Genomic DNA, 14,698 nt, shown 5'->3' on the forward strand with positions numbered 1-14,698 from the left:
CATTTTTTTTCCTATTGTTCCTACTCACCATCATGTAGTGACAAATCTTTTACTTTCAGATTCATGGCTGAGTATGCATGTTACTAAGAATTTTAATGGCTATATAAAATCACTTGGTTTACTCAGACTGTTACTGTTGCTTTCTCTGATGTATCCTGCCTAGTCAATGTGGTTTAATCTGGTTGTTTTATTTCATATCATTTATTGAATCATTTAGTTGCTTCTGTAAATTTGTATGTAACCAGTAAGCCATGCATTCATATAAGAAATGTAACAAGTTTGCTGTCAGTTAAGACTTCTCACATTGACACCCAATTAATTTCAGTTCCCAAAAGTGTGAAATCAAGGCAGTGAGTTATGATTGAATATAACTTACAGTTAGCAGGGGGTATCATTTTATTATTTGCCAGTTGTCTAATGTGGTTTGATATGATGTACCAGAATGTAAAGCTGTTAGCAGAGGATGGGTTTTTAAGTTAAGCTTGAGGTCTTGAAAGCACTTAACTTTTCTCAGGCAGAAAACTGTTTTTTATTTTTGCTCTGAGTAGATACGTCATTGAATTAAGCTGGTCCTCTTCTCTCCACTCTTAAAATAACGCCATGCTTATGTTGACAAACCTCACTGAACATTTTTTCAGTGATTTTAAATTAGAAACATAAAGCATAACAGTCTGTGAAAACTGGCTGGCAAGGTTTTTTTTTTTTGTTTTTGTGTAGTGTTTGTAATTCCTTATGTATTCTCAAAAGCAGTGCTAATATTAAAGTGTTCCATAAACATTTTTTAAAACGTGGTAAGCACAAAGATCTTATTCTAATTCAGTTGAAATATTATTTATCAGTGAAAAAATGACTGAAATATAAAATTAAGAAGATCAGTAGACACTTAGATAATATAAATCATAGAACTGAGCAGCGTTTATGACCCAGTGTTTTCTCAGACATTTTTGGCATGCAGAGGGTGTTTTCAGGACTATTAGTTGTAAATTGTTTTATGTAGCCTGTTGAAAAGTCATTAGACAAAGTGCTGCTGATGTCCAGGCAATCATTTATCCACTCTGAATTCCCAACATTTGGAAGTGAACTGGGATGTAGAAATACAGATCCACTTCCAAATAAATGTCAAACTGAAAAGCTGGTGCCATTATCTGGAACTGGCTTCACGCCTCTTGAATTGTAGAGCAAGGAATTAAACATGAAACTAAATTAATTTTCTCTAATAGAGGAATGTATAGTAAATGACTATTAACTGGACAGAAGCTAGAATAATTTAACTTGTATATTAATAACATAAGAACACTTACAAATGAGAGAAGACCATTCAGCTTATCTAGGTAGTAAATAACCTTTAAACTAATAATCTCCCAATTATGAGTTTATTCCTATGTTTAGTAAGAGTGCCTTTAATTGTGGTATTTGTGTTTTTAATTTTGATGCATTTTCACCCGCTCTCTGGAAAGACAGTTGCCTTTACTGTACATTCCTCTAGGTAATATTCTTTCACTACCCTCTTTACTCTGTCGTGCAGTGTCACTTGCAGGCAGTCAGGATCCTACTTGGCTTTGGATGTATAAGCCAGTTTTTAGATGCACGACTAAGTATTTAATTAGCTGAATATGCAGAGAGCTTTCCCAAAGACAATGAATGCTGAAGTCTGTCCTGGGGCTTGAATAACCTTGCTAAGGTTGCTAAGCAGAAAACCAAGGTCCCCTCTGTGCATTGCTGTACATCTGCTCAGTCAGTAGAAGTTCTTTAGCATCATAATCCAGTCATGTAACTCATTCCCCTTTGTCTTTAGGTTTAAGGGCAGTTTGGTTCTTCTTGCCACTAACTATTGTGTAGAATAATGACAAACCGCTTGTCTATTGACATATTCTAACCTGCTTTATAAGTGGACAAAATAACACTTATGTTAACTGCATTGTGAATGAAAAGTCTTTGAAGGTTAAATAGAGGCTTAGTTGAGACAAACCTGAACTCTAAAAGTGGCAAGACACTGCTGTGACATTTGAATTAGTACATTACAGAATTATTCATCATTGAAAGTAAATATTCAAAAGGGTTTCTTTGCACATATACATTGATCCTCCCATTATCCTTGTCTTCATAAGATCTGTTTTTTAAAGGTTATTCACAGAGTGATTACTAGATTATATTAATGGTTGGTCCTGAAATTTGTTAGAAATCCATTTTAAAAATTGATTTGCAACTGGTTGAATTGAAGACAGAATAATTAGATTTAAGTGAAAATATTTTTTACCTCCTCTCCTTCAGTTTAGATCAATTGGCTACAGCTTATCACACAGCACTAACTTATGTGTTTGTGCGATCTGGGAGCTGATACAGTAGCTCTTCCCAGCTGTAAACACCAATGAAAACTGTCCTGTATCGATTCAGAGATCAGTGAACACAGGTCCACTTGGGTCTGCACATTCCAGAGTCTGAGCTATCACCACCACCACCACCATCATAATAACTACAGCACAGAGAATATACATTTTCCTGGAAAGAATGGAGCTTAAGATCATTGCTAGTTAAGTTGTATTTTTAAAACATCTACCAAGAATTTCTCCTGTAACTCCCCAGAGTTTTGTGTTTTTGCAGTATAGTATGGATTTCAGTTAAACTGTTCTTCATGAGTTTCTTACAATTTTGTTTCTTTTTTGCAGTTTAGTTTCTTCAATTTCTTACAACTGTGATTTCTAAAACAGATCATATAATTTATCATCTTGTATCCTGAATTCCATATTCACTCAGCTTTGTTAGTCCTTGGGTTCCTCATAATATATGACAAGCTTTACATATGATGGTTGTCAACTTCTTCATTATGATACTTATTAGTATGAATTAAGAACTTGCAAAAACTGAAAACTATATTGATGGGATACACAAATGGTAGAGAAAGCAACAGTAATGCTGTTTGTAATTTGTAAAGTTCCTCAGCTTTCAGTAAGGCTTTAACAGTAAATTTGGAAATCGTCCAAACTGAAAGCAGCGCACAGTCAGACAGAATACTAACAGAATCTAAAATATGCATCATATCAGCTGTTTGGTGTTTACTGAATAGAGCTTTGTGTTTGTGACTCAGCAGCAGCATAGTCTGTGTTCAGTCTGAGCTATTGTATAACTCCATGTGCTTCAATCTTCAGCTGTCTGGTGTAAAAAGGACCTGTCAAATCTGCTACATGTGTAGCTGTATACCAGAAGATCTTATGAATGTGGCTGCTTACGAAAGCCACATTTCATAAAGATCAGGAAGATCACATGGACCAAACTTTAAACACCTAGTGGCAGATGTAGCAGAGAGATCAGGACACCCTATTAGAAGTGCTTCCCTAAATCATTGGCCTGTTTCATAGGCATTTGTAATCAAAAATGAACCATGAATAAATCTTGCAATTATCTTTTCTTAACTATAATGCACCAGAATAGTTAATGCATGGAGATGTAACTTGGATGCAACAGAAACTGTCAGCTATTGTACTGAATTGCTTCAACTGCTGGCATTCCATTAACTTGTGGTGATGTTTGTGTGTTTGGCTCAGCAGAGTATATCGGGAGCTCCAGGGAAGACGGGCCGAAGTTTCTAATTGGTTCTGTATACAGGTGATGTCATCAAACTTCAAGCACTACAGCATCACCGGGAAGGGGGGAGGGGGGAGACATGAACAGGAGGTGGCATACCATTATGAACAATGTCAAGATCATCTCAGAAAATCTGCTGTACTATAATAAAAAACCTGGCTTTTAAATCTTTCAATCCTTCTGTAACCCGGTAACTTTGTTTAGGATTTTTTTCCCTTCCTTTAAAGTAGTTGAATCACATTATTACTACTTTTATTTTTTCCTTAATAGTTGTAGGAGGAATAGCCTTCTTAGCTTGGTTTTGATTATTTGTGCATTTTAATTTTCTCTCATAGAAGTTATATATGTAAAATGACTTAAGTTTTTTACTCCCTTTTTTTGCAGGGGGGCTTAACATATTTGAAACGGTTATGTTTATTATTTTTTAACTTTGGTACCGATCCTTAAAACGATCAGAACTTCAGGTGTCACTTTTGCACACAAACAAACTGATACAGAATCATTAGGCTTGAAAGCAGAATAGGTTTTAATTCAAGTCAAAAGTGAGAGGGTAACTAACTAATAAATCTTAGTAGTTCTCTTTTTATTTCTTGTGATGTCTTGTTGTTAACCATAATTACCTATTTTGGGCAATAAGGATAGGACTACAATATTTTCACAGTCCTTTTTTTTTATAAGTGTTGTTTTTGTTGTTGGAAAAAGAGGTGATATTATAAAGTTTTTTTTTCTTTTGAATAAATTGTGAATTCAGATAAAAAGAAATATAACTGTAAATATTATTCCAGTCACTGCATATATACTGTTAAGAAAGAGAGATACCATATTTTTGTGATGGTGTATGTCAGAGGCTGTACTGTGCTAGAGAGCAAAGAAATCGAAAACACTTTCAGCTCTAAACAGTAAGCAGAACCCATCGGTAGCACAAAGGCCTTGACTACCCCATAAGGATTAGAAAAAACAAAACACTGTTAGCTTGCTCTGTATATACTATAGGCCTAATAACTGTACGAGTGTCATACCAGCATATTTACTAGTTTGTGAGTTCAGACGTGCACAGCTGAAAAAAAGAGGTAACTGCTTAGTTATACTCCACAAAGTCTTTCAGATTTGTTACCTTTTCATTCCCACACTGACAACTACAAGCGAGAGCTGCAGCCCTCATTGTAATATGTAAAAAATCCAAAGCACACTTTTATTTACCTTTTATTACTTTAAAAAGCTATGACTTCTGGATTATCGTCCAGACATTTCATGTTGCTCTGTGAATACTGAAGCTTTTATACTCCAGAAGAAAAAAAGATTTGTCATTGTTAGTTTTACTCCGTTTGCTCCTTTCAAAACAGAAAGAAAAACAATGCCTGATTTCAGCATCGTTAACGGCAATATTTAATCCATTTTGAGTACTCTTTTGAATGAATTAGGAAGGCAGACCTTTTTATACAATTACCTCAGTGCTGTGAGTTTTACCTTAGAAGCGTTAACAGATTAATTTATTTTAGACATAAACATTAAAATAATGAATGAATAATAAAAAAAAATCATTGCACTGTGACTGGTAGGAAAGAACTGATGTTTCCTATTTGCACATGTTTAATGTTGGCTGTTGTAAATGGTCTTTATTAGGGGGTGAAGTATGAAGGATTATTTTTAATTTAATGCTTTTTTTTGCAGTCTAAATAAATACAACTGCAGAAGCAAACCAATATCGTGATCAATAGCAATGAGAATCAACATATAGTGCTGACGTCTTGAGTTTTTATTGTTTGGATATAAATATGCCAAGTTTTAATATTTTTTAAATCGTTTATAAATGTTGGTATTTTAGATACAGCCAATAGAAGACACTGAATACAATGTTGGTATGTAACCATAGCTGCTGCACTCATTTTTATTAAAGGTAGGGACTGGAGTAGCCACAGTAGAGCAGAGGCATTTCAATGAGATGCTTTAAAAATTAGATGGGTTTTTTTTAAAGGAAACAACGGATCGATTAATGTACAGTATATGCTGATGTTCTTTTGGTTTTCCTGCTGCAGATTTATTTTAATTATTTGTTTTTAATTATCTTTTGTTCAGAACAACCAGGTGAAGCAAAATGCTGGATGCTTTTTAAATAACATGGAGACTTGATCAAGTAATAATTTAAACAAAAAAAGAAAACAATGTTAACTGTTCATTCAGAGTAAAAAAAAAACAAAATGTTAAAAAAATAAAAATATTCCCTTGAAAGATTTCAATTTATGAATCAGGGGATTTTTATTAATATTTTTGTGGTTGTTAATAATAATTATAATAACAATAATTATAATAATGTACTGTACATCCATCAATTTCTCTCTTTCCATTCCCTGTCGCCTCATACAATAATCTTTTGTTGATCATTAACGTATTTCAGTAGTGTGTAAAATCGCAAAATTACCTTGTAACAAAGTGCTGTCTTTGATGCCAGTGTAGTGGTCTATACTCTTTGTCCTTTTCTCTTTCTCTTTCTCTCTATCTCCTATCCTAGTAATTAGTAGTAGATGTTATGTAATTAAGACTAAGAATTAGATGTAGTTATTAGCAGATTTAGGACCAGTAAGGATAGAACTTTCTCTTATAATTAACAAAGTTTTAAAAAATTGCTAACTAATTATTTTAATAGCAATTTTATTTTATTTTTTCTTTTTTTGCTGATCTCACATGGTTTCAACTAACCAAAGCTCTCACAGAAGAAATATAGAAAAATTGCTGTAAGACAGAATCTTAAAAAAAGGCATTAATTGGATCCCCACCCTTGAATGTTTAAAAAGGGGTGTGCCATACTACCTTAAATGCTAACGCTAGATATGCAAAACTGTTTTATTTTTAATTATTTTTTAAGAGGGACACAAGCTATAATTATGAAAAAAGATGATTTTATTACGTGAAAGAAAAAAGAAATCATATTTTTTTAGAAAGTTCTAACAAAGTTGAATAATAAAAAAACTGTGTAATATGTTTTGATGTTTGTACACTTTAAAAATATCCCAGTGGCCCATGGCACTACTATTTTTGGATACTGATATATTTTTTAAATGTGTCTGCCTAGATTAATGAGTACTTTAGTTTTCACTCATCAAAAACATCATTTGAAGATTTTGTGAATTATTTTTATACTCAAGGACACCAGAGTCTTCATTCTAATCAAAACAACTGTTGGCGAATTAAGTCTACATTTAGGGTTAGCAGGGAGGATTTTGTAGGCACTTGAAACTCCTGAAACTATTTAGCATAATCATGCTTGCCAAAATTCCACAATAGTCAGTCAGACACTAGGAAAACAACTTTCTAGGATCATTTTACAATACATCTGTTTGTTTCCTATTAAATTGAATATAGTTGAATCTTTGGTGACAAAAACTACCTTTTTTTAGGAGCAATAGCCAAGCAGGATGAAGGACTACTGCAGATTATAGAATATTCTTATCCAGCTGCACGAAACTGTGTGCAGAACTACAGTATATGACATTAGCACCCAGGTGAGGAATGGTCGTACACAGGCCTTTAAGAAGGTAGACTAGTTACAGTTCTTCCTGTGCTCATGTTATAGTGAATAACAGTTAAGCAGCTCTAAATAGAAATATTAGCAATACTAGATATAAAGGATACATACAAGAGTCAACCAGGAAGTAATGGCCCACTTCTTTTTTTTGGTCAATTATTTGCCAACACATTACTGCAGAGTTCCCTAAGAATAGAAACTCAGAAAACTCAACAGTAGGAAGGAAGCAGGAAAGATACATCTTTATGGCACTGGATGTTTCATCCTTTGTCTTTATATATATATAAATGTACTGTACTGTATGTATTCTATAGGAAATGTATTAAAAAATCAGTTTTAAAGTGGCAGTGAAGAACAGAAAGAACTTGATTTATCTGTTACAGACAGGGAGGGTGACATCATCCCTGGAGCTTAAAGGAGGTTTTCCACAGAAGAAAAGAATGTTTTTCTTCCCCAAATTATTTGCTTTAGATTTGCTATTGCGTTCTAGTTAGTGAGAGCCATCAAGGAACACCGGGATTGCTTAGGCTCCCTTGTGTATCGTTCTGAGTGACCTACAAAATCTCAAAATCTCCCCTACAATTTGATTTAGCTTTTGATTAAGACTAAGACTGGTGATCCTTTAAATAGTCCATACCATTTCTATTTGTGTTTATTTATTTGATTTTTTTTTTTAATTTGAACCTGTAGCTTGGACTTTAAGGTAGCATGGCTCTGTTGCTGTAATTTTATTTTTCATTGTACAGCAGTTTACAGCTGATGAATGTTACACATCTTGCTAGACTAGTTAATTCATTGGATAATTGTTGGTTTAAAAAATAAAAAAGAAAAAAAAAACGACCTGAAAGGTGTTCGGTGATATCCGGAGTGTACTACCGTATCCATTTAAACTTGAATTTGAGGCAAGTGCTAGGGAATGGCCACAAGTCATCCCATTATATAAATATAAACATGGTGAAACACCAAACAGTATATCGCACATAAAGACATGCATGTGTATATATCTATTGTTTATGTGAAAATTTTAATCTAATTCCAGCTGCTTTTCACATCTTCTGTCAAACGTGTATTTAACTAAGCAAGCAGAAATCCTGCCTTGCCTGTTATAGCAGATGCGGTAACCATCACTGTTTTTACACTTTACTGTTACAGAATAATACCCAGATAGGGTTTTTTAAGAGAATTCCATCAGCAATAGCCTGTTTAAGCATGTTTTTTTTACTAGCCAGAGCACGACTGCTCTCTTCAATACTGTCAGAGAAAATGAAATAATTAGCTTATTGTAATGGTACAATCCATAAGACATAACAAATGACTTTGTGAATTAAATTAACTGATTTCCGTTTCAGAACACCGCGCAGTGTGATCAATTTCCTTCTGAAAACTGACCTCCGTTTGAGCTAAATACCATTTGTCGCCACGTTGAGGGAAACTTAATAAATACACAGTCTCTGTGTAAAAATTTAATGAGTCATTAATAGCAGTTCTCATATTTAAAACAAGGCTGTCTTAAATGCTGTGCAGCATTAGGTGAGTGTGATGTTCCCTCCATCTGATTATGCCAGTTTGCAACAGAAGCACAATAACTCGTGGTTTTTCACACACAAGTCCCAGATTGCCTTGCCCATTCCTAACACTTGCCCATTTTTTAATGTTAACCGACTTTGAACTCAAGAACTGACTGAACTGACGTCTGAAAGCATCTTTCAGGTCTTCTTGTATGGCTTGCTCAAGCCCTGTTGTAAAATAAACTAAGTGGATGGGGGTCTCTCACATCACAGATGTGGAAAGTATAATTTTATATTTGTATTTTCAAATAAAAAAATGTTTGTGAAAGGTTTCCATCCTCTACTGTGGTCCAGAAATCGATGTGTTTGTCTGGAAAAAAAATAAAATAAACTGTTTTGAACCGTTTCATTCTGTTTTCATTTATTGAATTTTAGATTTCATTGAATAAGTCACAGCTTAATCAAGAGTTTTGCTGCTGGGCTAGAAAAATCAAGTTCAATTTAAACAGCTATGTAACAATGTGAGAAAAATTGCTTCTTTAACATGGTTGACTGCTTTTGAATTTAGTCCAAATGTTTCTTTCAGTCTCCATTTTTAATGCACATTATTAAGACATTCTTAGGTTTAGTTTAAGTTAACATTAACTGATTAGTCATTTCCTTAATAGTACGAACTGATGTGATTTAGTGGATGTTGCATATTTAATGAAATTACATCAAGGAGAAAAGGTGGATGTTGCGTCAGTAAGTATCTGTTCTGTACTACTCAGGATACACGTGTACATCTTGTGTTTATAAGCTGAAAAGCTCACAATAAGCATGGCTCTACTGTACACACAGTCTGAGCAATCTTCAATTTGATCAGATTCAGATGCAGTTTCTAAAAGTTGTTTCCTGACAGTTTTTAGGTAAACTGTCTTTGCGTGACAAGCCTGTCTCTTCCAAAATGAGATTTGAAATCTATACTGTATATGAGATTTAGAACATGGCCAGAAAGGCAAGAATGCTTTGGTACCACAGCTATTGCTATGAAGATTAGAAAGCTGCAGTCTGGAGTCTTTTATTAATGGATTTTTTTCCTCACCAGACAGGGTATTTGATCAGGTCTTTAGGTCAAGATATACAAACAGAATTATTTTACTGAATTTAAAATGATAAACACTTTCAACATCTGATTTTCTCCTCAGCACCTGAGGTTGAAGGAATGAGAATAAACTCCCCTTACCCTGAACGTTATCCTTGAAGCTGCGTACTCCTAACACTGTGCTTTCTGCTGTATATTTCATTGGTGCTCCACACACTCACAAGCCCACCATCTCTGCCTTGTGTACACATTGGAGTTTAAAGTGTGGAGTTACTGATGCTCCATTTAAACTTAAGAAGTTCGAGTACTACAGAGAAAACTGAAAGATCTCCTGTCTTAACTAAAAGGTGCTTGTAACTGTTGAAAAAAGAAGAACAAACAGAAGCTAACTCTTATCTGTTAACTGTTTTTGCATCCACTGCCAGTTTAACTTAGTGCCCTCCAACATCTAAAGGCTTTGAAAAATACTGGAACCAACAGCATTTACCAAAAAGACCAGGACCAATATATAATAAAAATAAAAGACAGTTATACTGTAAGTTCTTTTTTTTTTCTGAACAAAATGTTGGCAGAGCCTTCAGCACTGGGCTTTGGCTCTTTGTTCTGTTGTACACGACAGTACGACGATCACAGAATTACCCTTCTAGAACAGCATCTTGCGTGCGAAAAGTATGCACTGTCTGCGCTATCACCCTTTACCTCCCTTCCTTCCTTTTATTCCACATTTTGCATTTAATAGCTGCTACTGTGTTCCTCTTAAAAAGACTGAAACATAGAGTACATAAAGACCCACACTGATATACTGTATATTTAGAAGTCAATGTTCAACACTTCGCATCCAGCTGTGACTATGAAGGAATGAGCTGCTATGTTATGCAGAAAGAAGAAGTAGTTGCACTGAAATTCAAACTACAACATGTAATTGAGAATGTAAAGCACAAAAATACTGCCTGAACATTTCCTACAACTTGAAGGATATAAGTATTGGGATTAACTGCAATCAGATTTCCATTTGACCTAAACAGATTGCAAGAGCTGCAGACCATGGAAATGGTAAATGGTGGGGTAGCAGGCACTGAAAATCATCCATACATTAGCCTGTACAATAATTCCACAAGAAACACCATCATGACCTACACATCTTAATAAAAGCTTTACTCTGATAAATTATACCATTGCATCTCAGACAAAAATGCATGTTTCCTGCTCTTTGTGGAAGTTATAGCTCCTATTAGAACACGAGTGTATCTTCTCAGTTGCTTTTCCTCCTCTAATGACTGCCTGTGAAGCTCTCTGTACTCCTGCCTGCCCTTCCCTTAGGTTTGCTAATAGCACATGCACCACCAGGACCTCCTTACTAATGATCCTCAGCTTCTCACTGGGCCATTTCCTCCTACACATCTCCACGTACGCTGGGTAAATAAATCTGCACACCCAGAGTATTCCTGTTCTGCTATTTAGACAGCACCTGCGTCCAAATTAAAAGGAATTTACCAAGACTGTGGATGTTCTCTGACATCTGCCCTTGGCGGGCATTTCTCTATCACCTCATACGTTTTATAAACTACATCACAATAATGAAAAATAATAATAAGTTAATGGTTGAAGCACACATAAAAAGCATCACAAAATATAAGTACACTAATATGCATTTTATATCATGTACCGTATACTATAGTAATGTAAACCATGAAATAGCATGCTTTTAATTTTACTGAAACTAAAAACAAATTAATTTAATATCTTCTCCTTTCCTAACATCCCTTCTACCCTCTTTGCCTTTTCTATACCTATAAAATGCTACTTAGATGTTTTAAAAATCTTAACTAAGTTCTTCAGAATGTCACTTCAAATAGTGATGTAGCAGTAGTTTAAAAGCTTCTGCCCTGGTGATTTTACACAGATATGGCTCATGGCACTGAACAGCATTCCTCAACTCAACACACTTGGCTTGGGTTCAGACAATTACAATGCATTACAGTGCCACCATCTCCATGAATGCCTTCTGCATTATTAATTACAAAACCCACAAGCCAGCATTTATTACCTGCAATTACCAGTGAATTCATTATCTTATCATTAAACTATGCCATTGTATTCAATTTTCTACTTCAGAATTTTGGCAAAGGACCAGCTCTGTTTGCTGATACCCTAATTAGAATCCAAAACCTTGACCGCTCTTAATATTGGATTAGAGAACCCAGTCGTTTAACAGCATGAGACAAAAAATGGACCCAACTGAAATGCAAGTCAAAAGCCCATTAAAGAGCACGTGCCAGGCACAGTATCGAGAGGTTCGCTCTCACAAAAGAAAAATGAATGTACTTCTTTCTATGGTGAAAGTCAGAGACTTTGAAAAGCTTATATATAGAATTCAATAAAACAGACATATTACTCATTCGCTTCAAAAAAACATCTTTTCACAGTTTGCCATGGCCGTCAACCTTTTCCAAACGTCCACATGATATTTAATGCAGACGTGCAGAGTTTTGAATGCAGGTAGTAAAAACAAGCTATAAATACAAAATAGGAAACATTGAGCCAGGGGAGGTAATGCATGAAAAAGACTGTGGTGTTCATGTTGACACATCATTTACATCTTCTATGTAAGTTAGGGCAAGTAATTAAAAGGGCAAACAACATACTAGGATATATAGTTAAAAAGCACAGAATTTGAATCAAGGGGTGTAATGTTAATATTACATAATGATGGTAAGGCCTAGAATTATGAATTATGTTTCCAGATTTTGTCACTATGTTTTAATGAAAATAAATTGCTTCTCTAGAATCCCAAGAAGAGGAACCAGATACTGTACTTTCTGGGGCTTCAGTGAATGTCTTACACTTATTTCCAGGCTCAAGGAACTGAACTGTTTTTCTGCTGAACAGAGATTATGGGGGGACCTGATAGGAGTATTAGCAATCCTCAAAGGCCCTGACAAGCTCAGCCCAGCAGACTGCTTCAGAATGAACACTGAACCCTGAACCAAATGACAGAATTGGAAACTGGAATTGGAATGGAAGACCATTCAACACCAAGAACAAGGGTTGTGGGAGTCTGGAACAAGCTGACCAGTCAAGCTGCTGAAGCCAAAACCCGATGCTTCTTTGAATAAATGTATAACATCCTGCGATCAATAATTTACTCACTACCAAACAAGAGAGATGGGCTGCATGTCCTCCTCTCGCTTGTAGCCGTTCTTATGTTCCTTAGAACTGTGCAGACACCTCCACACAGGGCCTCTCGGAGAAACACAGAGGCACTCACAGTCCACCTTGCCGATACCCGTCACACTTGAAGCCACTGTTTACCTCCTCGTCTAATTGGCAGAACTTAATCAGGTACTATTTTACCTGAAATGAAAAATGTGATGTGTGGCGTCAGCAGAAATTAATGTCATTTTTAATTTGGGCAACTGTCCTATTTTCATATTTTAAATTGCTTTAGAGGATTAAAGATTTGACAGCTATTATAAATGTGTTGAAATCCATCTACCTGTTTCTCTCTCTCTCTCCCTCGCTCTGTTTCAAACTCTTGAGCTGAGCACTTTAATGCGCTCAGCCTCTGTGCCACCTGTCCAGCTCCTTCCTGGCCACAGACAGCCTGGACTGTGTCAGAATTCATTTGAGAAATGATCAACCGTGATCGCATCTGAACAACAAAGAACACATTCTTCTTCATTTTGCTCTTATTTTTCTTAACAGCAATAGCAATTCACGAGGCTGACCCCAAGCCACGATACTACCTGACTGTAACAGAGATCAATTCTCTACAGTTCTACACTGCCTGGGTGCGGGGTGGTCAATACCTAAAATCTACACATTTCTGTATGGCTCTGTCTTTTTTTTAAATAAGTGTGTGCCCATGACCTTTTCTGCACTATGTCTATTCATTGTTAACCACAAGTGCTCACAACATCTCATGGAACCTATAAGAAACAGCTGGAGTATTTATGAAGTCAGAAATGTCATGAGGCCTGTCTATAACACCGACTGACTACTGATGCAGCCAAACTGAGGAAAGATCAGAATTTTGCTTCTGAAGGAAGATAGTTCTAAATCAAAATTAAAATAAAAATTATTTTGCCCTGTCATGCACGTGTATTTCCCAGCCAACTTGTGTGAATCAGTAATTGCTACTATTACTTTTTTTCAACAGCAGGAATGGCTCCCCCTAGTGTTGCCCACTGAAAGATGTTCCACGTTTCCTCTGCTTGAACATTAGCTCAAATAACTTAGAATAGCCAGCCAACCTATCAACCTGTCTTTGGGAGGTGGGAGGAAACCAGAGCACCCAAAGAAAACCCCGGCATCTGCAGGGAGAACATGCAAGAATACAAGTACTGTAACTGTAACAAATACAAGGATTGTAACTTGCTCCTACTGTACATTTTAGAAAGTAAATCTGAAGTTACATAAAAGTCTCATTTCATGCTGCGAATAGGGAGAATGTAAAATCCAGGTGGCACTGGATCCCTTGGAAACAATGCATGTATATAGGCTAAGAAGACACTATAATGAAAAAACAAGGAACAGAAGACTCCAAGAGTTAAAATCACTTTTATAAATGCATATGTGGTCTTTTCTGCTTGCCATATGGGAAGCACATTTAGAAACACAGACATTTCCACATTAATGATCTTGACAGATCTCTTTATTCTCATAATGCAATTTTATTTATGGAGCTCTTTTCAGGAGACTCTCTGTGCGAAGACACGAACGGTCTTGCATGAACCCATGAGTCAGTCTGTTAGCACCTGCTAACTTCCAAGAACTATCAAGAAACGAGGTGCAATGTCTCTTAAATACAGGCGGGGAGGAATCATCAATATTTAAAAAAATCACCCACAGCCTCCAGCTCACACCAAAGAGCCCGTCTGGTATTCTGCTAGGGCCCTGGTGTACGTTCAGGAGTGAAACACTAAACCGCACTTGCTAAACATCATTGTGTTAAATAGCTCTGCTTCCCCCTTTATGACTGCTTAATGTTTACTGTTTCGC

General features: G+C 35.7%; 2 protein-coding genes across 26 annotated transcripts in view; one reads left to right on the forward strand and one right to left on the reverse strand.

Moving 5' to 3' along the window:
- msi2b (musashi RNA-binding protein 2b) overlaps window positions 1–14,118 on the forward strand; it is a 249,468-nt gene extending 235,350 nt beyond the window's left edge. For 13 of the 24 annotated variants that reach the window (XM_088615733.1, XM_088615730.1, XM_088615728.1 and 10 more), the window contains one exon: window positions 3,543–9,019. In XM_088615733.1, the coding sequence (XP_088471859.1) occupies window positions 3,543–3,587 (45 nt within the window). In that variant the 3' untranslated portion in view covers window positions 3,588–9,019. Of the gene's footprint in view, window positions 1–3,542; window positions 9,020–13,856 lie in introns of those variants that run through there. The other 11 variants (XM_088615729.1, XM_088615731.1, XM_088615743.1 and 8 more) reach the window with 2 other exon arrangements.
- The window catches only part of mrps23 (mitochondrial ribosomal protein S23), a 63,412-nt gene that overhangs the window by 18,656 nt on the left and 30,058 nt on the right, over window positions 1–14,698 (reverse strand). The gene's annotated exons all lie outside the window — the stretch shown is intronic.

This window comes from Lepisosteus platostomus, chromosome 22 (genome assembly GCF_059453375.1).
Source record: "Lepisosteus platostomus isolate fLepPlt1 chromosome 22, fLepPlt1.hap1, whole genome shotgun sequence".
NCBI classification, from domain to species: domain Eukaryota; kingdom Metazoa; phylum Chordata; class Actinopteri; order Semionotiformes; family Lepisosteidae; genus Lepisosteus; species Lepisosteus platostomus.